This window comes from Eriocheir sinensis, chromosome 1 (genome assembly GCF_024679095.1).
Source record: "Eriocheir sinensis breed Jianghai 21 chromosome 1, ASM2467909v1, whole genome shotgun sequence".
NCBI lineage: Eukaryota > Metazoa > Arthropoda > Malacostraca > Decapoda > Varunidae > Eriocheir > Eriocheir sinensis.
The window spans coordinates 36,606,033-36,631,244 of record NC_066509.1 but is presented as its reverse complement, the minus strand read 5'-3'; the positions used below and the strand labels follow the sequence as shown (position 1 = coordinate 36,631,244).

General features: G+C 43.3%; 1 protein-coding gene across 39 annotated transcripts in view; it reads left to right on the top strand.

Annotated features, from left to right (window-relative positions):
- Positions 1–25,212, top strand: part of LOC126996161 (uncharacterized) — a 49,908-nt gene that overhangs the window by 9,400 nt on the left and 15,296 nt on the right. For 5 of the 39 annotated variants that reach the window (XM_050856579.1, XM_050856386.1, XM_050856500.1 and 2 more), the window contains 11 exons: positions 439–541; positions 955–1,052; positions 4,361–4,463; positions 9,606–9,659; positions 10,538–10,633; positions 13,304–13,449; positions 14,180–14,377; positions 14,818–14,973; positions 18,827–18,929; positions 24,121–24,156; positions 25,026–25,121. In XM_050856579.1, coding sequence (XP_050712536.1) covers positions 14,297–14,377; positions 14,818–14,973; positions 18,827–18,929; positions 24,121–24,156; positions 25,026–25,121 — 472 coding nt within the window. In that variant the 5' untranslated portion in view covers positions 439–541; positions 955–1,052; positions 4,361–4,463; ... (2 more) ...; positions 13,304–13,449; positions 14,180–14,296. The other 34 variants (XM_050856431.1, XM_050856420.1, XM_050856392.1 and 31 more) reach the window with 29 other exon arrangements.

Genomic DNA, 25,212 nt, shown 5'->3' with positions numbered 1-25,212 from the left:
GTAAGACATGCTTCACACCTTGACTGGTGAAGGCCAACAAGTGGAAGAATACCTTCATTAACCTGACCTAGCCATTGCCTCCTTCAGACAGGTTTTCCTTTTCCTGTACAGATATTTTGAATTAGTTTTCTCTGATTGGTTTCAGAATATCCTTAACAACAAAAGTCACCAAAATTATATGCTCCTGCAGTGTTGGGTCACTGTTAGATGCACAAGAGTGTACTGAAGGTCTAACATGTGTGTGTAAGCTTACTTGAGGTGCTGTGTACATACACAATAGTAAATTTTTGGGAAAAAAATCATTATTTTTGGATATATTATTACTGAATAATCTACTCTGCTATTCTCCTGACCTCTGACTCAGCACTGACCTCATCATGGCAGAGACTGGGCATGCACAAGGCGACCCATTGTAGTAGCAGTGTTGTGTTCCCCCAGTGACCTGCCGACCACTGTGCTGCTCATCAAGTTTGTGGAGGAGGGAGACAGTGCGATGGGCACAGTCATGCTGCTCAACTTTCTCAATGCTTGGAAGGTCCAGGTGAGGAGGTAAACAGAAGCTTGATCTTCCTCCTGCCATGCTCTTGTCAGCTGCTGTATAGTTTTTCTTGGCTGAATTCTTCATAAACCAGTTTACAGTAAAAACTCTACTTATTTGTTTCATAAAGTTGTATATTTTTACTTATTTGTTCAATATATATTTAAGGATTTATATATTTATATATGTCAGCTGCTGTCTAGTTTTTCTTGGCTGAATTCTTCATAAACCAGTTTACTGTAAAAACTCTACTTATTTGTTTCGTAAAGTTGTATATTTTTACTTATTTGTTTAATATATATTTAAGGATTTATATATTTCCTTTCACTGCTTGAATCAGGAATTGGGATAAAGACTAATTAAGAGAGTGATGGCACTATTCTTATAATTTTTTTTTTTTTTTTTTTTTTTCCCAGGAGCAAGCTGCAACATGGACGATGCCTTTTCTTGAAAAAATATGTTTTGGAGCCCAACACCACAGAGGTTGCCAGGAGTGAAATTTTTATATTCAAAAGTGAGAAAGATTTTGTGTTTGCTCAGTTTTCAAGTAGCTGCTGCACAGTGTTCACTTTCTTGCAGAGTGTTTAACCTTTAAACACATCCGGGGGTCGGATCGGACCCCACTATATTTTCTCAATGGTAACACAGCCGCCTCATTGGCGCCAGACAGCTGTGATGCCTGATAGCTTTTGTGTTCTCTTTGATGTTGTCGATGTTGTGTGCATGCAGCTCTCGCTCTTTCCTGTCCAGTGTAGAAGCGATTGCTGCCCGTTTCGACCCCATGTATGTGTATATGTAATACAACGTTGTATTACGTGAGTCCCCCAAAATTATATATATATATATATATATATATATATATATATATATATATATATATATATATATATATATATATATATATATATATATATATATATGTATTTATATATATATAACGGGCGCTGACCGTTCAAAATGTACATTCCCAATAAGCCTGCCAAGTATGGACTGAAACTTGTCCTTATAGCTGACAACACAAGGGAGTACCTATTGGGGCCAAAACCGTACTTGGGGAAGGGAGATCCACCAGCTCAAGGAAACCTGGGCCTGGGACACTGCCTGACGAAGGAGCTGACTCCGTAGACCATATCATAACACCAACAGGAACGTAACTGTGGAGAACTGGTTCACCTCAGTTCCCCTTGCAATCCTTCATATCCACCGTCTGCAACATCCCCATTGATGTTCAGCGTCCTAATGGAGCACTGGAGCAGGCGGTGTTGTTCAATATCAGCTCCTGCATAGTACGGTGCAGGAAGTGTCCTCCGCGGAATGATGTTAGGAAAAGCCGCAGTGTGTGCTTTACTTGTATAAGGAGGCTCTCTGCAAATTACTCAAATGTAAGTAATAATTTTCTATGAATTGCAACTGTACTAATGTACATTTGTACAAAAATAATCCAGACTTTTTTTTTGCACTAATAAAATATCAACTTTTTTGATAGCTTGCCTCAGAACTAGCAGTGGTGCCAGAATGCTAGGGGTACATCAGCTGCATCCCACACTCCCAGGCTGTACTTGGGACACGCTACATGGGAGTACTTGCATGGGAGGGCCTGATACAAAATGTATTGTGAACAGGTGTATTATTTTTCATGAGTTTTGGAGATTTTGGGGGCTATCCAATCTAATACTTACTTATCAATCTTTACATATATTTGTTTCTCCAGAAACAGGATTAAGTTTGCCATTGCCCATGCTGTTTTTAGTTTGAATAAAATACAATTAGAAGTATTTTTTTCATTTTTTAAAAGATCCCCACATGTGTTGGTGTATAATTTAATAGGTTATGTGTTTAAGGGTTAAATATATTCAAGGGATTTTTTGCCACGTACAGAAACCACGCAATTTCACTCAGTCTTCATAGCAGGGGGGGGGGGTCGAGAGGGGTGAAGCCCCCCCACCCCATTAGAAGGCTATGTAAAGTTAGGTTGGAGTAGTTTAAATATATTGGACACACGGTGTAAGGTGTCAGAAATATGCAGCGCGGGACGTGTAACTGCAGTCAGTTGATTGTTAAGGAAAGTCCCGCCTGTCTGATGTGGTCTCTAGTTTTATGGATCAAACCTGTCAGTATGAAGTACATGTAACCATCACACTCCGAGAATCATCTATTCTCATCACTGCGTTTATACATCAGTGATAACTGATTACTGTCCAGTCGAGTACAAAAGACAATACACGGATCAGTATAACACATTATAATACACCGTCAGGTGTCCGACTGCTTGACATACATACAAGTACAACATGTGGAGCACTATAACACGTAAGAACACAACTTCAACGGACCTTACACCGTCAGGGTCTATAAACACCTCGGGCTCTCGGTCGTTCGTCCGCCTCAACGTCTTCCCTGCATCAACTTCCTTAACCGTCTGCCTTTTGCCTTCGTACGTACCTCCCTCCTGTGTGGGACACACTCATGGCTCTGAACAAGGACGCCTTCAGACGACTGTAGGCCGGCCTGATGGATTTGGTGACCTCTCTGACCGTACTGTCATAACATTCCCGACGACAAATTGCCTTTGCAATAGTAAACCTCCCTTATTCCTTCCTCTCCACTCTTCCACCTCTCTCCTCATCTCTCTCCACTTCTCACTCTCTCTCATTTTCCTCTATTTCCTCACATCGCCAAACGGCGATAACAGGACGGGAAGTTTCCCTAAACTTTCGGGAGTAGGGAATTTTCCCCATTTTAGGGAGGGGGAGGCGGACCTCTTGTAAAGAATTACCTGCATTAGTTTAGTTTAGGTTATGACACGTTAGATTTGGTACCTCACCTGTCCGCTGCGATAGGCACGGATTTTTCCTTCACTGGTAGCCTGGTAACCTGTACTACCAGGTCTTTCTCTGCCTCTGTGGTGGATAGTGGAGTGTTTCCCATGTGGTATTGGTGTGCTGGATATCCCTTCACTGGTAGCCTGGTAACATACACTCCCAGGTCTTTCTCTGCCTCTGTGGTGGATAGTGGAGTGTTTCCCATGTGGTATTGGAGTGCTGGATATCCCTTCACTGGTAGCCTGGTAACATACACTCCCAGGTCTTTCTCTGCCTCTGTGGTGGATAGTGGAGTGTTTCCCATGTGGTATTGGTGTGCTGGATATCCCTTCACTGGTAGCCTGGTAACATACACTCCCAGGTCTTTCTCTGCCTCTGTGGTGGATAGTGGAGTGTTTCCCATGTGGTATTGGTGTGCTGGATATCCCTTCACTGGTAGCCTGGTAACATACACTCCCAGGTCTTTCTCTGCCTCTGTGGTGGATAGTGGAGTGTTTCCCATGTGGTATTGGTGTGCTGGATATCCCTTCACTGGTAGCCTGGTAACATACACTCCCAGGTCTTTCTCTGCCTCTCTGGTGGATAGTGGAGTGTTTTCCATGTGGTATTGGTGTGCTGGATATCCCTTCACTGGTAGCCTGGTAACATACACTCCCAGGTCTTTCTCTGCCTCTGTGGTGGATAGTGGAGTGTTTCCCATGTGGTATTGGTGTGCTGGATATCCCTTCACTGGTAGCCTGGTAACATACACTCCCAGGTCTTTCTCTGCCTCTGTGGTGGATAGTGGAGTGTTTCCCATGTGGTATTGGTGTGCTGGATATCCCCTTCCGAGGTGCAGAACTTTATATTTTTCTTCTGTGAAATGTAGCAGCCACTTTTTGTTTCACTCCTGCAGCTTGGTGATGTATTCTTGTAGGAAATCAGCAGTCATGGGGTTATGAACACCCAAATTCTTTATTTTTTCGGAGGCAAAATCACTCCCAAGCTTCCCTTTCCGTAGGAGCTGACCAGCCGCCCCGGAGAGCCCAGCGACCACACCCTGCAAGACAGCCTGCTCATCCTGGGACACACACAGCCTCACCCTTCAGGCAGGAGACTGACGGGTAGGTCACACCTGGAGAGAGAGAGAGAGAGAGAGAGAGAGAGAGAGAGAGAGAGAGAGAAGGTATGTAACAATTGGCTTTTGAAATAATGCATAATTCCCTTCCCTTCCCTTCCCTTCCTTTCCCTTCCCTTCCCTTCCCTTCCTTTCCTTTCCCTTAACTTCCTTTCCCTTCCTTTCCCTCCCCATCCTTTCCCTTCCCATCCCTTCCCTTCCCATCCCTTCCCTTCCCTTCCTTTCCCTTCCCTTCCTTTCCCTCCCATTCCCTTCCTTTCCCTCCCCTTCACCTCCTTTCCCTTCCCATCCTTTCCCTTCCCATCCCTTCCCATCCTTTCCCTTCCCATCCCTTCCCTTCCCTTCCTTTCCATTCCCACCCCTTCCCTTCCTTTCCCTCCCCTTCCTTTCGCATCCTTTCCCTTCCCATCCTTTCCCTTCCCATCCTTTCCCTTCCCATCCCTTCCCATCCCTTCCCTTCCCTTCCTTTCCCTTCCCATCCCTTCCCTTCCCTTCCCATCCCTTCCCTTCCCATCCCTTCCCATCCCTTCCCTTCCTTTCCATGGCATGGGGGTGAATTCAACCATGGGTGTGTGATGGGTGGGCATGGGGTGAATTCCAACCATGGGTGTGTGGCAGGTGGGCATGGGGAGTGAATTCCAACCATGGGTGTGTGGCAGGGTGGGCATGGGGAGTGAATTCCAACCATGGGTGTGTGGCAGGGTGGGCATGGGGGGTGAATTCCAACCATGGGTGTGTGGCAGGGTGGGCATGGGGGGTGAATTCCAACCATGGGTGTGTGGCAGGGTGGGCATGGGGGGTGAATTCCAACCATGGGTGTGTGGCAGGGTGGGCCTGGGGGGTGAATTCCAACCATGGGTGTGTGGCAGGGTGGGCCCCCTCTCTCTCTTCACTTACTTACTCTCTCTCTCTCTCTCTCTCTCTCTCTCTCTCTCTCTCTCTCTCTCTCTCTCTCTCTCTCTCTCTCTCTCTCTCTCTCCTTCCATTCTCTCACGGCCTTTGGGAGTGCGGGGAATACAGCGGCAAACAGGAAATGTTTTTCAGTTATGTGGGTTGAAAAATACCCTAGATGTAGGGAAATTCTTTACATTTGAGGCCGTGCGAGCAAAAACGTACAAAGCGCCATTTTTTTAAATGCGGGAAATCGCGTTTAAAGTTTTGCAATGTTTAAATTATCATAACTTCATTGGTTTTTAAGGTGGACACTTCAATCAAAGACCAAAATGAAGGTTAAGGTATGTAGAATATTGGCATGTACTCAGTTATAAAAATAAATAAATATATAGGTCCGAAAAAGTAGGTTTTTCAAAAACATCCATGATGTGCAATATTAATTAACTTTTTAATATGTCATACACAGTTCATGATATTCATAATAATCCGGAACATGAAGGAAGTTACAAAACGTAAAATATACTAATAAACAATAAATGCTAAGAGTTTGCACTACGCGCTAGACGGAAAAGCTTGCACGTTTGCAGTGATGCTATTGGCGCTCTGTACATTTTCGCTCGCGACTGCTTTCTTATCTCACTTTCAACTGCGTAGGTGATAATGTAGGGTTATTTTGAAGGACTCCCAGGCCTATTTCCACTGCAGTTTTGTACAAACCGACATTCCTCGCTTATAAAGGAAGGGTCAAAATAGTGTTATACCACAAAATCGCATTTTTGGCCAGATGGCGCTTTGTACGTTTTCGCTCGCACGGCCTCATTTATCTTGATGTAGGGAAATTCCATACATTCAGCCATTGTTTGCCACGTATGGAAACCACGTAATATCACTCAGTCTCCATAGAAGAGGGAGGGGGGGGTGAAGCCCCCAACCATTGTTGTCTCATTACCCTGCATGCTCTCCACACCTCCTTTACCCCATTTTGCTTAGGCTTACACAACTGCTTTGTAGCCCATACTTTAAAAAAATGTGTTAATATATTTGTATGTGGTATATTATGCAGGGAACTGTTGACTAAAAGGACGGATTCAGCGGCCCTCGTCTAAAGCCTAATGCAATGGCTAGAATTATACTTAGAAATTTTTTTTTTGGCCTCCTGTGTCTGCTGATTACCCCACAAAAAAGACCAAATTACCCCACTTGGGGGTAATTTACCCCAGACCCCTGCGGGCCCCATTACAAGGTTACATATACTTAGGTTTGAGTAGTTTAAATATATTTGAGGGATTCTTTGCCACATATGGACACATCGCAATTTCACTCAGTGTCCATAGAAAAGGGGGGGTGGAGAGGGGTGAAGCCCCCCCATTATAAGATTAGGTAAAGTTAGGGTGGAGTAGTTTAGATATATTTGAGGAATTTTTTGCCACGTACGGAAATCTCGCACTTTCACTCAGTCTTTATTGCAGAGAGGGGGCCGAGAGGGGTGAAGCCCCCCAGTTAGAAGGTCATGTAAAGTTAGGTTGGAGTAGTTTGAATGGTAAATCTTGGGAATAGCGGCTCCTAGCGGGTGGTGAGCGTTTAGGGCACGGTGTGGTGGTAATTGCAACATTTCCAGCAGGTACGACGGGGTTTTGACAAGCGGACAGGCGTGTTTATGTCACAAGGGTGTATATTTCCACGCCGGCCTCACGATTTCTTCGAAGTCGATGGGCGATGAGACTGCGAGCTCCAGGGTGAAGAAAGGGAAGAGCCTGCGTGGAAATATACACCCTTGTGACATAAACACACCTGTCCGCTTGTCAAAACCCCGCCGTACGTGCTGGAAATGTTGTAATTACCACCACACCGTGCCCTAAACGCGCACCCGCTAGGAGCCACTACTCCCAAGATTTACCGTTTGAATATATTAGAGGGATTTTTTGCCACGTTCAGAAACCTTGTTACTTCACTCAGTGTTTATAGCAGAGGGGGGGTCGAGAGGGGTGAAGCCCCCCGTTGGAAGGTTATGTAAGGTTAGGTTTGAGGAGTTTAAATATATTTGAGGGATTTTCTGCTACATACAGAAACCTCACAATTTCACTCATTGTTCAAAGAAGAGGGGGGGGGTCGAGAGGGGTGAAGCCCCCCGTTAGAAGGTTATGTAAGGTTAGGTTGGGTAGTATAACCTGGTAGCAGCGACGGGCCAAATTTGTGGCTTTACCGTGTAGCAGCGACGGGCCAAATTTGTGCCATGATATAAACCCCCAAAATAGATGATACATAAACTGATCACAAATGCTTTGATATATACGTATTATGAAATGGTTTGTATGAGGGGTGATTTTTTCTCGCTAGGAGGGACCATTAAGAAACATGATCCCCGCTGCTACCGGGTTAAATATATTCAAGGGATTTTTTGCCACGTACGGTGTTGTGTTTGTGGCCTAGCAGCATTTTGGTTACCGGTCACAGCACCAGTGCACACCTGTAATAGATGTAGCTTGTAGTAACTGGTTATATCCCATCCTCGTGAACGTGTCCGTGGTGTCAGTCTGGAGGATACGCGTGGAGGCACTTAATATTTATTGACAGCTCTACATTGCTCCTTGAGTCTCAGCGCCCTCGTCTGAGAGGAATCCTCTCCAAGCTACATACATATTGCTCAAACTTACAATACAATCCTATTGCAGAAACATACAAAACTATAAAGGTATTAAATCTCCTATAAGGGATTTGGATTCCCTGTTATTATTGAGTTACTTTTTGGGGCGCCTACAAAGAAAACTTAACAGTAATGTATAACTTATAAATACTTCTTACTCTATTCTTAATCTACTTACGTATCAAACGGAAACTGCACAATTTCACTCAGTCTTTCTAGCAAAGGGTGGTCGAGAGGGGTGAAGCCCCCAATTAAAAGGTTACCGTATGTAAAGTTAGGTTGGAGTAGTTTGAATATATTTGAGGGATTTTTTGCCACGTATGAAAACCACGCAATTTCACTCAGTGTCCATAGAAGGGGGGGGGGAGGGGTCGAGAGAAGTGAATCCCCCCATTATAAGGTTATGTAAAGTTAGGTTGGAATAATTTAAATATATTCGAGGGATTTTTTGCCACGTACAGAAACACGCAATTTCCCTCAGTGTCCTTAGCAGAGTGTTTTTACCAAGTACAGCTTGATCTTGGCGAGTCAGTGCCTTGACCCAGTGTTATATGTGTTCTCAATAGTATGCCATTTTAAATTTGCTCCTGTGTCTACAAAACTTTACCATATTGAGTATAGTAATTCCTATGTGGTCAATTAAGTGGGTCTCAGTTTTTGTCTTTAAGCTTACATGCACTAACCCGGTAGCAGTGACGGGCCAAATTTGTGTCTTTACCGTGTAGCAGTGACGGGCCAAGTTTGTGGCTTTACCGTGTAGCAGTGACCGGCCAAATTTGTGGCTTTACCATGTAGCAGTGACGGGCTAAATTTGTGGCTTTACCGTGTAGCAGTGACCGGCCAAATTTGTGGCTTTACCATGTAGCAGTGACAGGCTAAATTTGTGGCTTTACCGTGTAGCAGCGACGGACCAAATTTGTGGCTTTACCGTGTAGCAGCGACGGGCCAAATTTGTGGCTTTACCATGTACCAGCGACGGGCCAAATTTGTGCCATGATATAAACCCCTCAAAATAGATGATACATAAACAGATCACAAATGCTTTGATATATATTATGAAGTGCTTTGTGTGAGTGATGGTTTTTTCTCATTTTTCTCGCTTAGAGGTACCAATAAGAAACATGATCCCGGGTTAAGAATACAATTTGTTGACAAGGAATCTATATTGTTCTTGGTTTAGAATGATATAATTTATCAGAATTGGTAGCCTCATTTTTGTACCCTTGATATCAATTCCAGTACTAGTGAAGTAGCTAGTATCAGAGTCCAGCTAACCCAGTGCTCCTTCCTCATCCAGAATAACATTAGATTAGTGCATTGTATCCACAAACACTTTCCTCCCCAGTGTTGTTACCTTTAAGTTGTTCTTCGTGGGTGTTTTTAATATTCCATCTCATAAAATGTTCAGTACTTTCTCCATAAATGGAATGGTAGTGACTTTCGTCTGTTGAATGCTAACGTAGGCGATCTTTCAGTAAATTAGCAACGATCAAGTTTTTTATCCATCAACTTGAAGCAACCAATTTACCAATCATTTGTTGTGTTCTTCATTGAATTCACTGAACTTGCTCCTCTTCTTGCGTTTTGCAGCCATCAGTGAGTGCCGGGCAGCTGACGGTGGACCTGGTAATTACCTGTGAGAAGGTGAGGCAGTATCTGAAGCACACACACACACACACACACACACACACACACACACACACACACACACACACACACACACACACACACACATGCATGCAAGCATACACTTAGCTTGAGACATTCCATGTACCTCCTGTGGTGAACTCACACCTTTGCCCTGTCTTCACACATGACTTGTTTATATCATGCTTTAAACCCATTATTGGTCTAATGTTTTAGTTAGTCCTTGGATGTAAGGCAAGTCTTGCTCAGCTCAGTGACATTGCACTGAAGAATGAGGCTTGTCCCTTGTTTGCTTGTGTCTCATACTCCATAAATCAGGAACTTGAGAAGCTGCTTCCAGTCTTGTCTCAGGTGACTGAGTTCCATGAGGGTTGATCCTTCACTGGTGACTTTGTGGTGTAAACATTGTGATTAATTTGATTGTCATGAAATGCAAGGTGCATAATCAAGTCACTGGAGATGATTGTTAGCAAGATAGTCGATACTTTAGTTTTTAATGGAGAAAAGATTGATGGACAGTGTAATTTAACGGTAAAGGTTGTATCAAATGTAACGCAAATACTCTGATATAAGTTTTCAATTGAGGGAAAGCTTGTAAATTCTCAGACTTGAATGAAGAATGAGTATGCATGTTTCAATGGGTGATCTTTCCCTTTCCCTAGATCATGAGATGTTATTTTTGTCTCCAAGGATCTGTTCCCATGCCTTTGGCCTTGCTCATGTACCTATATTTGCATGTCATTCTGTCCCCAGCACTACAAAACAAGAGTGGCAAATATGATATGATGGAGATATGACACCAACAAGAGAGAGTATTATGTTAGATTAAAGATAATGGAAGCATGGTGCCAGTAACTGTGTTTTGTGCCCAACAGGTGGGCACCACCCAGCCCCTCTGACCGCAGCAGCAAAGACCAGTGCCATGTCCTGCCTGCCCAGTCCCTTGCTGTCATGCAGACCCCCTCATAGAAGTGAGTGGCGTGGCCTTTACATGTGTGACTCTAGCTGTGTATGCCTTTGACAGTCTGTCATATCTCTAAATACATTCAGTTATCAATATATCTGTCTGTCATGTCTTTAAATACATTCAGTTATCAATATATCTGTCTGTCATGTCTTTAAATACATTCAGTTATCAATATATCTGTCTGTCATATCTTTAAATACATTGTTATCAATATATCTGTCTGTCATATCTCTAAATACATTCAGTTATCAATATATCTGTCTGTCATGTCTTTAAATACATTCAGTTATCAATATATCTGTCTGTCATGTCTTTAAATACATTCAGTTATCAATATATCTGTCTGTCATGTCTTTAAATACATTCAGTTATCAATATGTCTGTCTGTCATATCTCTAAATACATTCAGTTATCAATATATCTGTCTGTCATATCTTTAAATACATTCAGTTATCAATATATCTGTCTGTCATATCTTTAAATACATTCAGTTATCAATATATCTGTCTGTCATATCTCTAAATCCATTCAGTTATCAATATATCTGTCTGCCAGTCTGTCATATCTCCAATAAATACATTCAGTTATCAATATATCTATCTTTTGCTAGTCTGTCATATCTCTAATAAATACATTCAGTTATCAATATATCTATCTTTTGCTAGTCTGTCATATCTCTAATAAATACATTCAGTTATCATCAATATATCTATCTATATCTGTCTTTGCAGAAAAAAAACCTGGAATATAAAAAAACACTCTCTTGGGAGGTTATTGAGTTTTATTGTTTTTTGTTTTTTTCATTTTCATTATGTTAAAATGTAAATGAGTTGAAAGAATCCATTACAAAGTGTTGGACTGGACTCTCCATTTCCCGGAGTAATGGTGGGAAGGCCAAAAGTCCGGGCAGGAATATACTTGTCTGGCACCCTGGGTCTGGCAGTGCCACACACCCGAGCACCACATTTAAGAAAAAGTAACAAAAACAAGTTATTTGAAAACTTCCAATACATGTCAACCATGGACAGTGACACCAAGTGTCTGCAATTTTTTTTCAGCTCCAGGTGCTTAAGCACACTGTACTACTGTGAAGTATTTCCAATGAATGTTTTCTATAAGAATTTAATAATGAAGGAACTGAATGATAATCCTAAGCAGCAGTTGATACCTGTGAACAGTGTCAGCAGCAGCAATGCAGTGTTTGCTGTGTTCTCTGCGGCCATTACAGGCAGTCCTCAAGTTTGGAGGTATGCAACCTACCTCACACCTACGACGACCAGGCCAATAATATTAGTAATATGTCATTAAGCAATGAGGTGACATTTTAAATATCCTGCCATGGAGTGACTTGTTTACTCATTGCTCCTGCACCCCTACAGCCCACCACTGCCCTCATGTGCTGGCAGGAGGGAGGATGGGGGTTGGTTGGGCCAGCCCTCCCAATCATTCCCCTCCATTGCCTGTGGCACTCAAGCTGTAAGCACTACTCATGATACTCTACCTATAGTTTATAGACCTACAGTCTGCTATACAAGCATAGATCCAGCAGCTGCTGGTCTGCTAGCACGTGAGGCGAGCAAGGGTGGAATGAGTCTACCCAATTATCTCCACACTACAAGTCTCAGCTGTGTTGGGTTCACCTGTTAGCCCACACAGGTGAGGAGAGAGCCAGCCTAGATAGTCAATCAGCTGAGTACAGCCAAAATGCCATTCCAGAACAACAGCTCCCTCATAAAATTTCTGCACGTAATATAAAGTTGCACAATGTGTGAACTTGATTCCCTATGAACATAATGTTTCTTAGTTGCAAAAGTAAGGTCAAAGCATGGCTGCATGAGACAACAATATACTGATATGTCCAGGCGGCAGAAACTGACCAGGGGACGGAATCTGATGGACTTGTTTTGATGCCCGGACTGGGTCAGGAAAGGCTGAACACAGCCGGGCACATGTCTTGAGGACCCAAGATTTTGTCTACTGGGAAATCCAATATCTAGGAAATTGAGGTTCAAGTGTGATTTAGAGTGAAAAGATTATTATAAAGTGAAGAGCAGACACTTGATCCAAGGTGCAGGCTGGTCTGTGTTAATTTATACTCTACAGAAAATGACCTTTTGCTTCCCTAAACATGACACCAATTTTGACTGATTTATTTTTTAATATGAAGAATAAAAATGATAAAAACAACAATACAAAAAGTCAGTAAAACCCAACATAAGGCAGTGGGTAGGGTTTAAAAGACAAGGATCATTCCCAAGCTTGTTTATATCAACACATCAACTAGAACTTAGACTCGGGAGGCCACCAACATATACATAAATTAAAAGAAAACATGTTCTTTTAGGGAGATTTTAACTGATTTTTTTTTTTTTTATGGGGGGCAGGGGGGGGTGTTATGCCAACCCGGGTATTTTTCTGTCCATCTCTGTCTATCAATATCTATCTATGGTTCTATATTTAATTATGTTCTTCATGTATCCATCTGTCTGTGTATTGATGAATGAATGCATCCATTTATATTATTTTTGTATCTGTATCCATTGTGCAACCATTTTTACTAGTACAAGAACTTCTCTATGAATATTACCTTTCTCAAGCCATTTTGTTCACTGGAAAGCTTCACTCACCATGTTTAACCCTTTCAAATAAAGCTGCTTTTTACTCTTCTCTCCAGAGTGAGCGACATAACCTCCTGACTGAGCTGGTCCAGGAGGTGGTGGTCCTGCAGTGCCTATGAGCAATGGGACAACAACCAAATCCCTGGCCACAGCTGCGCTACCTCACCTCCCACACAACAGAGGAGGACGTGCAGGGGCTAGTGTGAGTGTCCAGTGTAGAAGCATAATTATTTTTTTTCCTGTTTGTAAGGAAAGAGAACAACCAAGTGCCAAATCATCAAAAAGGAAGATAAAGATAAAGTTGCCTTGTCACAACATGCTCCCGAACAGACAGGAGGAATTGCCAAAGAATCGTTAAAGTTCCAAACATGTTGATGCTTCCATCCTGAGAGAGTGTTAGCTATAGGAGAAACAATAGTAAGAAGGCTGGTCTAGGGTTTACTGATGAAAGGGATGAAGGTGCTGATCAGGAGTACCATGAACAGCACGGCTGATTTTGTCTGGAAAGTTGCGTGTGAGTTGGTCAAGTCACAGGCAAACTAGTTTTTCGTACCTGTTTCCTTAGTGCCATTTCCATGTCTTTCTGAGTGTCAATAAGTACCAGGACAGCAAAATGGGATGTTTAGTGCCTGACGGGACAGCTTGGTGGGGTAACAAGAGGCGTGATGCGTCTGCCTCCCTTCAAAGCATCTCTGCATTGCTTTAAGAATATTCTGCAAGTTTAAAGCTGATGAAGGAAGACGTACAGCAGCTATAGTCACCATACACTAGGCTGAAGCCCCTGTCCATAGCTAAGGGAGCTGATTGCTTAGATGAAAGGAGGGTAGGCCTTGGTGAGGGAGGGGGCAGGGCATCTGGAGCAATTCAATATGCAAAGTTTGAGTGTCTGGTGCAGTAGTAAGAAGCATGATGTCTGTTTCCTCCACTCACAGCTCACTTGGGGCCTTGGAGCTGGAGAACACAAAGAAAGAACAAACAACAGCAGACCTGATGGTTCTTACGAGGCTGTTTGTGACAAGCTACACTAACTATCTAATCAAAGGTGGAAGATGAAGGACAGCAAGATGAAGAAGCGTCTCTCAGCCCTTCCTCTCGGGTGCCGGCTTTGTCAAACTCTTCATGGAAATTTGGTACGTAGTAGTAGGGCTCATGTTAGCTGGTGATGCAGGGGATGAAAAGTGTGGTGTGTAAGACATGCTTCACACCTTGACTGGTTAAGGCCAACAAGTGGAAGAATACCTTCATTAACCTGACCTAGCCATTGCCTCCTTCAGACAGGTTTTCCTTTTCCTGTACAGATATTTTGAATTAGTTTTCTCTGATTGGTTTCAGAATATCCTTAACAACAAAAGTCACCAAAATTATATGCTCCTGCAGTGTTGGGTCACTATTAGATGCACAAGAGTGTACTGAAGGTCTAACATGTGTGTGTAAGCTTACTTGAGGTGCTGTGTACATACACAATAGTAAATTTTGGGGAAAAAATCATTATTTTTGGATATATTATTACTGAATAATCTACTCTGCTATTCTCCTGCCCTCTGACTCAGCACTGACCTCATCATGGCAGAGACTGGGCATGCACAAGGCGACCCATTGTAGTAGCAGTGTTGTGTTCCCCAGTGACCTGCCGACCACTGTGCTGCTCATCAAGCTTGTGGAGGAGGGAGACAGTGCGATGGGCACAGTCATGCTGCTCAACTTTCTCAATGCTTGGAAGGTCCAGGTGAGGAGGTAAACAGAAGCTTGGTCTTCCTCCTCCCATGCTCTTGTCAGCTGCTGTCTAGTTTTTCTTGGCTGAATTCTTCATAAACCAGTTTACTGTAAAAACTCTACTTATTTGTTTCATAAAGTTGTATATTTTTACTTATTTGCTCAATATATATTTAAGGATTTATATATTTATATATGTCAGCTGCTGTCTAGTTTTTCTTGGCTGAATTCTTCATAAACCAGTTTACTGTAAAAACTCTAGTTATTTGTTTCATAAAGTTGTATATTTTTACTTATTTGTTCAATATATATTTAAGGATTTATATATTTCCTTTCACTGCTTGAATCAGGAATTGGGATAGAGACTAATTAAGAGAGTGATGGCACTATTCTTATAAGCTTTTTTTTTTTTTTTTTTTTATTTTTTTTATTTTTTTTTTTCCCCAGGACCAAGCTGCAACATGGACGATGCCTTTTCTTGCAAAAATATGTTTTGGAGCCCAACACCACAGAGGTTGCCAGGAGTGAAATTTTTATATTCAAAAGTGAGAAAGATTTTGTGTTTGCTCAGTTTTCAAGTAGCTGCTGCACAGTGTTCACTTTCTTGCAGAGTGTTTAACCTTTAAACACATCCGGGGGTCGGATCGGACCCCACTATATTTTCTCAATGGTAACACAGCCGCCTCATTGGCGCCAGACAGCTGTGATGCCTGATAGCTTTTGTGTTCTCTTTGATGTTGTCGATGTTGTGTGCATGCCGCTCTCACTCTTTCCTGTCCAGTGTAGAAGCGATTGGTGCCCGTTTCGACCCCATGTATGTGTATACGTAAAACAACGTTGTATTACACGAGTCCCCCAAAAAAAATATATATATATATATATATATATATATATATATATATATATATATATATATATATATATATATATATATATATATATATATATATATATATATATATATTTATATATATAACGGGCGCTGACCGTTCAAAATGTACATTCCCAATAAGCCTGCCATGTATGGACTGAAACTTGTCCTTATAGCTGACAACACAAGGGAGTACCTATTGGGGCCAAAACCGTACTTGGGGAAGGGAGATCCACCAGCTCAAGGAAACCTGGGCATGGGACACTGCCTGACGAAGGAGCTGACTCCGTAGACCATATCATAACACCAACAGGAACGTAACTGTGGAGAACTGGTTCACCTCAGTTCCCCTTGCAATCCTTCATATCCACCGTCTGCAACATCCCCATTGATGTTCAGCGTCCTAATGGAGCACTGGAGCAGGCGGTGTTGTTCAATATCACCTCCTGCATAGTACGGTGCAGGAAGTGTCCTCCGCGGAATGATGTTAGGAAAAGCTGCAGTGTGTGCTTTACTTGTATAAGGAGGCTCTCTGCAAATTACTCAAATGTAAGTAATAATTTTCTATGAATTGCAACTGTACCAATGTACATTTGTACAAAAATAATCCAGACTTTTTTTTTGCACTAATAAAATATCAACTTTTTTGATAGCTTGCCTCAGAACTAGCAGTGGTGCCAGAATGCTAGGGGTACATCAGCTGCATCCCACACTCCCAGGCTGTACTTGGGACACGCTACATGGGAGTACTTGCATGGGAGGGCCTGATACAAAATGCATTGTGAACAGGTGTATTATTTTTCATGAGTTTTGGAGATTTTGGGGGCTATCCAATCTAATACTTACTTATCAATCTTTACATATATTTGTTTCTCCAGAAACAGGATTAAGTTTGCCATTGCCCATGCTGTTTTTAGTTTGAATAAAATACAATTAGAAGTATTTTTTTCATTTTTTAAAAGATCCCCACATGTGTTGGTGTATAATTTAATAGGTTATGTGTTTAAGGGTTAAATATATTCAAGGGATTTTTTGCCACGTACAGAAACCACGCAATTTCACTCAGTCTTCATAGCAGGGGGGGTGGGGGGGTCGAGAGGGGTGAGGCCCCCCCACCCCATTAGAAGGCTATGTAAAGTTAGGTTGGAGTAGTTTAAATATATTTGACACACGGTGTAAGGTGTCAGAAATATGCAGCGCGGGACATGTAACTGCAGTCAGTTGATTGTTAAGGAAAGTCCCGCCTGTCTGATGTGGTCTCTAGTTTTATGGATCAAACCTGTCAGTATGAAGTACATGTAACCATCACACTCCGAGAATCATCTATTCTCATCACTGCGTTTATACATCAGTGATAACTGATTACTGTCCAGTCGAGTACAAAAGACAATACACGGATCAGTATAACACATTATAATACACCGTCAGGTGTCCGACTGCTTGACATACATACAAGTACAACATGTGGAGCACTATAACACGTAAGAACACAACTTCAACGGACCTTACACCGTCAGGGTCTATAAACACCTCGGGCTCTCGGTCGTTCGTCCGCCTCAACGTCTTCCCTGCATCAACTTCCTTAACCGTCTGCCTTTTGCCTTCGTACGTACCTCCCTCCTGTGTGGGACACACTCATGGCTCTGAACAAGGACGCCTTCAGACGACTGTAGGCCGGCCTGATGGATTTGGTGACCTCTCTGACCGTACTGTCATAACATTCCCGACGACAAATGGCCTTTGCAATAGTAAACCTCTCCCTTATTCCTTCCTCTCCACTCTTCCACCTCTCTCCTCATCTCTCTCCACTTCTCACCCTCTCTCATTTTCCTCTATTTCCTCACATCGCCAAACGGCGATAACAGGACGGGAAGTTTCCCTAAACTTTCGGGAGTAGGGAATTTTCCCCATTTTAGGGAGGGGGAGGCGGACCTCTTGTAAAGAATTACCTGCATTAGTTTAGTTTAGGTTATGACACGTTAGATTTGGTACCTCACCTGTCCGCTGCGATAGGCACGGATTTTTCCTTCACTGGTAGCCTGGTAACCTGTACTACCAGGTCTTTCTCTGCCTCTGTGGTGGATAGTGGAGTGTTTCCCATGTGGTATTGGTGTGCTGGATATCCCTTCACTGGTAGCCTGGTAACATACACTCCCAGGTCTTTCTCTGCCTCTGTGGTGGATAGTGGAGTGTTTCCCATGTGGTATTGGAGTGCTGGATATCCCTTCACTGGTAGGCTGGTAACATACACTCCCAGGTCTTTCTCTGCCTCTGTGGTGGATAGTGGAGTGTTTCCCATGTGGTATTGGTGTGCTGGATATCCCTTCACTGGTAGGCTGGTAACATACACTCCCAGGTCTTTCTCTGCCTCTGTGGTGGATAGTGGAGTGTTTCCCATGTGGTATTGGTGTGCTGGATATCCCTTCACTGGTAGCCTGGTAACATACACTCCCAGGTCTTTCTCTGCCTCTGTGGTGGATAGTGGAGTGTTTCCCATGTGGTATTGGTGTGCTGGATATCCCTTCACTGGTAGCCTGGTAACATACACTCCCAGGTCTTTCTCTGCCTCTCTGGTGGATAGTGGAGTGTTTTCCATGTGGTATTGGTGTGCTGGATATCCCTTCACTGGTAGCCTGGTAACATACACTCCCAGGTCTTTCTCTGCCTCTGTGGTGGATAGTGGAGTGTTTCCCATGTGGTATTGGTGTGCTGGATATCCCTTCACTGGTAGCCTGGTAACATACACTCCCAGGTCTTTCTCTGCCTCTGTGGTGGATAGTGGAGTGTTTCCCATGTGGTATTGGTGTGCTGGATATCCCCTTCCGAGGTGCAGAACTTTATATTTTTCTTCTGTGAAATGTAGCAGCCACTTTTTGTTTCACTCCTGCAGCTTGGTGATGTATTCTTGTAGGAAATCAGCAGTCATGGGGTTATGAACACCCAAATTCTTTATTTTTTCGGAGGCAAAATCACTCCCAAGCTTCCCTTTCCGTAGGAGCTGACCAGCCGCCCCGGAGAGCCCAGCGACCACACCCTGCAAGACAGCCTGCTCATCCTGGGACACACACAGCCTCACCCTTCAGGCAGGAGACTGACGGGTAGGTCACACCTGGAGAGAGAGAGAGAGAGAGAGAGAGAGAGAGAGAGAGAGAGAGAGAGAGAGAGAGAGAGAGAGAGAGAGAGAGAGAGAGAGAGAAATAGTGAAGATGTGTAACAATTGGCTTTTGAAATAATGCATAATTCCCTTCCCTTCCCTTCCCTTCCTTTCCCTTCCCTTCCCTTCCCTTCCTTTCCTTTCCCTTAACTTCCTTTCCCTTCCTTTCCCTCCCCATCCTTTCCCTTCCCATCCCTTCCCTTCCCATCCCTTCCCTTCCCTTCCTTTCCCTTCCCTTCCTTTCCCTCCCCTTCCCTTCCTTTCCCTCCCCTTCCCTTCCCATCCTTTCCCTTCCCATCCTTTCCCTTCCCATCCCTTCCCATCCTTTCCCTTCCCATCCCTTCCCTTCCCTGCCTTTCCATTCCCACCCCTTCCCTTCCTTTCCCTCCCCTTCCTTTCGCATCCTTTCCCTTCCCATCCTTTCCCTTCCCATCCTTTCCCTTCCCATCCCTTCCCATCCCTGCCCTTCCGTTCCTTTCCCTACCCAACCTTTCTTCCTTCCCTTCCCTTCCCTTCCCTTCCCTTCCCATCCCTTCCCTTCCCTTCCCTTCCTTTCCATGGCATGGGGGGTGAATTCCAACCATGGGTGTGTGATGGGGTGGGCATGGGGGGTGAATTCCAACCATGGGTGTGTGGCAGGGTGGGCATGGGGGGTGAATTCCAACCATGGGTGTGTGGCAGGGTGGGCATGGGGGGTGAATTCCAACCATGGGTGTGTGGCAGGGTGGGCATGGGGGGTGAATTCCAACCATGGGTGTGTGGCAGGGTGGGCATGGGGGGTGAATTCCAACCATGGGTGTGTGGCAGGTGGGCATGGGGGTGAATTCCAACCATGGGTGTGTGGCAGGTGGGCATGGGGTGAATTCCAACCATGGGTGTGTGGCAGGTGGGCCCCTCTCTTCACTTACTTACCTTACTCTCTCTCTCTCTCTCCTTCCATTCTCTCACGGCCTTTGGGAGTGGGAATACAGGCAAACAGGAAATGTTTTCAGTTATGTGGGTTGAAAAATACCCTAGATGTAGGGAAATTCTTTACATTTGAGGCCGTGCGAGCAAAAAACGTACAAAGCGCCATTTTTTAAATGCGGAAATCGCGTTTAAAGTTTTGCAATGTTTAAATTATCATAACTTCATTGGTTTTTAAGGTGGACACTTCAATCAAAGACCAAAATGAAGGTTAAGGTATGTAGAATATTGGCATGTACTCAGTTATAAAAAAAAAAATATATAGGTCCGAAAAGTAGGTTTTCAAAACATCCATGATGTGCAATATTAATTAACTTTTTAATATGTCATACACAGTTCATGATATTCATAATAATCCGGAACATGAAGGAAGTTACAAAACGTAAAATATACTAATAAACAATAAATGCTAAGAGTTTGCACTACGCGCTAGACGGAAAAGCTTGCACGTTTGCAGTGATGCTATTGGCGCTCTGTACATTTTCGCTCGCGACTGCTTTCTTATCTCACTTTCAACTGCGTAGGTGATAATGTAGGGTTATTTTGAAGGACTCCCAGGCCTATTTCCACTGCAGTTTTGTACAAACCGACATTCCTCGCTTATAAAGGAAGGGTCAAAATAGTGTTATACCACAAAATCGCATTTTTGGCCAGATGGCGCTTTGTACGTTTTCGCTCGCACGGCCTCATTTATCTTGATGTAGGGAAATTCCATACATTCAGCCATTGTTTGCCACGTATGGAAACCACGTAATATCACTCAGTCTCCATAGAAGAGGGAGGGGGGGGTGAAGCCCCCAACCATTGTTGTCTCATTACCCTGCATGCTCTCCACACCTCCTTTACCCCATTTTGCTTAGGCTTACACAACTGCTTTGTAGCCCATACTTTAAAAAAATGTGTTAATATATTTGTATGTGGTATATTATGCAGGGAACTGTTGACTAAAAGGACGGATTCAGCGGCCCTCGTCTAAAGCCTAATGCAATGGCTAGAATTATACTTAGAAATTTTTTTTTTGGCCTCCTGTGTCTGCTGATTACCCCACAAAAAAGACCAAATTACCCCACTTGGGGGTAATTACCCAGACTTCTGCGGGCCCCATTACAAGGTTACATATACTTAGGTTTGAGTAGTTTAAATATATTTGAGGGATTCTTTGCCACATATGGACACATCGCAATTTCACTCAGTGTCCATAGAAAAGGGGGGGTGGAGAGGGGTGAAGCCCCCCCATTATAAGATTAGGTAAAGTTAGGGTGGAGTAGTTTAGATATATTTGAGGAATTTTTTGCCACGTACGGAAATCTCGCACTTTCACTCAGTCTTTATTGCAGAGAGGGGGCCGAGAGGGGTGAAGCCCCCCCAGTTAGAAGGTCATGTAAAGTTAGGTTGGAGTAGTTTGAATGGTAAATCTTGGGAATAGCGGCTCCTAGCGGGTGGTGAGCGTTTAGGGCACGGTGTGGTGGTAATTGCAACATTTCCAGCAGGTACGACGGGGTTTTGACAAGCGGACAGGCGTGTTTATGTCACAAGGGTGTATATTTCCACGCCGGCCTCACGATTTCTTCGAAGTCGATGGGCGATGAGATTGCGAGCTCCAGGGTGAAGAAAGGGAAGAGCCTGCGTGGAAATATACACCCTTGTGACATAAACACACCTGTCCGCTTGTCAAAACCCCGCCGTACGTGCTGGAAATGTTGTAATTACCACCACACCGTGCCCTAAACGCGCACCCGCTAGGAGCCACTACTCCCAAGATTTACCGTTTGAATATATTAGAGGGATTTTTTGCCACGTTCAGAAACCTTGTTACTTCACTCAGTGTTTATAGCAGAGGGGGGGTCGAGAGGGGTGAAGCCCCCCGTTGGAAGGTTATGTAAGGTTAGGTTTGAGGAGTTTAAATATATTTGAGGGATTTTCTGCTACATACAGAAACCTCACAATTTCACTCATTGTTCAAAGAAGAGGGGGGGGGGTCGAGAGGGGTGAAGCCCCCCGTTAGAAGGTTATGTAAGGTTAGGTTGGGTAGTATAACCTGGTAGCAGCGACGGGCCAAATTTGTGGCTTTACCGTGTAGCAGCGACGGGCCAAATTTGTGCCATGATATAAACCCCCAAAATAGATGATACATAAACTGATCACAAATGCTTTGATATATACGTATTATGAAATGGTTTGTATGAGGGGTGATTTTTTCTCGCTAGGAGGGACCATTAAGAAACATGATCCCCGCTGCTTCCGGGTTAAATATATTCAAGGGATTTTTTGCCACGTACGGTGTTGTGCTTGTGGCCTAGCAGCATTTGGTTACTGGTCACAGCACCAGTGCACACCTGTAATAGGTGTAGCTTGTAGTAACTGGTTATATCCCATCCTCGTGGACGTGTCCGTGGTGTCAGTCTGGAGGATACGCGTGGAGGCACTTAATATTTATTGACAACTCTACATTGCTCCTTGAGTCTCAGCGCCCTCGTCTGAGAGAAATCCTCTCCAAGCTACATACATATTGCTCAAACTTACAATACAATCCTATTGCAGAAACATACAAAACTATAAAGGTATTAAATCTCCTATAAGGGATTAGGATTCCCTGTTATTATTGAGTTACTTTTTGGGGCGCCTACAAAGAAAACTTAACAGTAATGTATAACTTATAAATACTTCTTACTCTATTCTTAATCTACTTACGTATCAAACGGAAACTGCACAATTTCACTCAGTCTTTCTAGCAAAGGGTGGTCGAGAGGGGTGAAGCCCCCAATTAAAAGGTTACCGTATGTAAAGTTAGGTTGGAGTAGTTTGAATATATTTGAGGGATTTTTTGCCACGTATGAAAACAACGCAATTTCACTCAGTGTCCATAGAAGGGGGGGGGTAGTGGTCGAGAAGTGAATCCCCCCATTATAAGGTTATGTAAAGTTAGGTTGGAATAATTTAAATATATTCGAGGGATTTTTTGCCACGTACAGAAACACGCAATTTCCCTCAGTGTCCTTAGCAGAGTGTTTTTACCAAGTACAGCTTGATCTTGGCGAGTCAGTGCCTTGACCCAGTGTTATATGTGTTCTCAATAGTATGCCATTTTAAATTTGCTCCTGTGTCTACAAAACTTTACCATATTGAGTATAGTAATTCCTATGTGGTCAATTAAGTGGGTCTCAGTTTTTGTCTTTAAGCTTACATGCACTAACCCGGTAGCAGTGACGGGCCAAATTTGTGTCTTTACCGTGTAGCAGTGACGGGCCAAGTTTGTGGCTTTACCGTGTAGCAGTGACCGGCCAAATTTGTGGCTTTACCATGTAGCAGTGACGGGCTAAATTTGTGGCTTTACCGTGTAGCAGTGACCGGCCAAATTTGTGGCTTTACCATGTAGCAGTGACAGGCTAAATTTGTGGCTTTACCGTGTAGCAGCGACGGACCAAATTTGTGGCTTTACCGTGTAGCAGCGACGGGCCAAATTTGTGGCTTTACCATGTACCAGCGACGGGCCAAATTTGTGGCTTTACCATGTGGCAGCGACAGGCCAAATTTGTGCCATGATATAAACCCCTCAAAATAGATGATACATAAACTGATCACAAATGCTTTGATATAGTATATTATGAAGTGCTTTGTGTGAGTGATGGTTTTTTCTCATTTTTCTCGCTCTGAGGGACCAATAAGAAACATGATCCCCGCTGCTACCACCACCACCACCACCGGGTTAAGAATACAATTTGATGCCAAGGAATCTATATTGTTCTTGGTTTAGAATGATATAATTTATCAGAAATTGGTAGCCTCATTTTTGTACCCTTGATATCAATTCTAGTAGTAGTGAAATAAGCTAGTACTATCAAAGTCCAGCTAAGCCAGTGCTCCTTCCTCATCCAGAATAACATTAGATTAGTGTATTGTATCCACAAACACTTTCCTCCCCAGTGTTGTCACCTTTAAGTTGTTCTTCGTGGGTGTCTTTAATATTCCATCTCATAAAATGTTCAGTACTTTCTCCATAAATGGAATGGTAGTGACTTTCGTCTGTTGAATGCTAACGTAGGCGATCTTTCAGTAAATTAGCAACGATCAAGTTTTTTATCCATCAACTTGAAGCAACCAATTTACCAATCATTTCTTGTGTTCTTCATTGAATTCACTGAACTTGCTCCTCTTCTTGCATTTTGCAGCCATCAGTGAGTGCCGGGCAGCTGACGGTGGACCTGGTGATTACCTGTGAGAAGGTAAGGCAGTATCTGAAGCACACACACACACACACACACACACACACATGCATGCAAGCATACACTTAGCTTGAGACATTCCATGTACCTTCTGTGGTGAACTCACACCTTTGCCCTGTCTTCACCCACCACACATGACTTGTTAATATCATGCTTTAAACCCATTATTATTCTAATGTTTTAGTTAGTCCTTGGATGTAAGGCTAGTCTTGCTCAGCTCAGTGACATTGCACTGAAGAATGAGGCTTGTCCCTTGTTTGCTTGTGTCTCATACTCCATAAATCAGGAACTTAAGAAGCTGCTTCCAGTCTTGTCTCAGGTGACTGAGTTCCATGAGGGTTGATCCTTCACTGGTGACTTTGTGGTGTAAAAATTGTGATTAATTTGATTGTCATGAAATGCAAGGTGCATAATCAAGTCACTGGAGATGATTGTTAGCAAGATAGTCGATACTTTAGTTTTTAATGGAGAAAAGATTGATGGACAGTGTAATTTAACGGTAAATGTTGTATCAAATGTAACGCAAATACTCTGATATCAGTTTTCAATTGAGGGAAAGCTTGTAAATTCTCAGACTTGAATGAAGAATGAGTATGCATGTTTCAATGGGTGATCTTTCCCTTTCCCTAGATCATGTGATGTTATTTTTGTCTCCAAGGATCTGTTCCCATGCCTTTGGCCTTGCTAATGTACCTATATTTGCATGTCATTCTGTCCCCAGCAGTACAAAACAAGAGTGGCAAATATGATATGATGGAGATACAACACCAACAACAGTAGAAGAGAGAGTGTTATGTTAGATTAAAGATAATGGAAGCATGGTGCCAGTAACTGTGTTTTGTGCCCAACAGGTGGGCACCACCCAGCCCCTCTGACCACAGCAGCAAAGACCAGTGCCATGTCTTGCCTGCCCAGTCCCTTGCTGTCATGCAGACCCCCTCATAGAAGTGAGTGGCTTGGCCTTTACATGTGTGACTCTAGCTGTGTATGCCTTTGACAGTCTGTCATATCTCTAAATACATTCAGTTATCAATATAT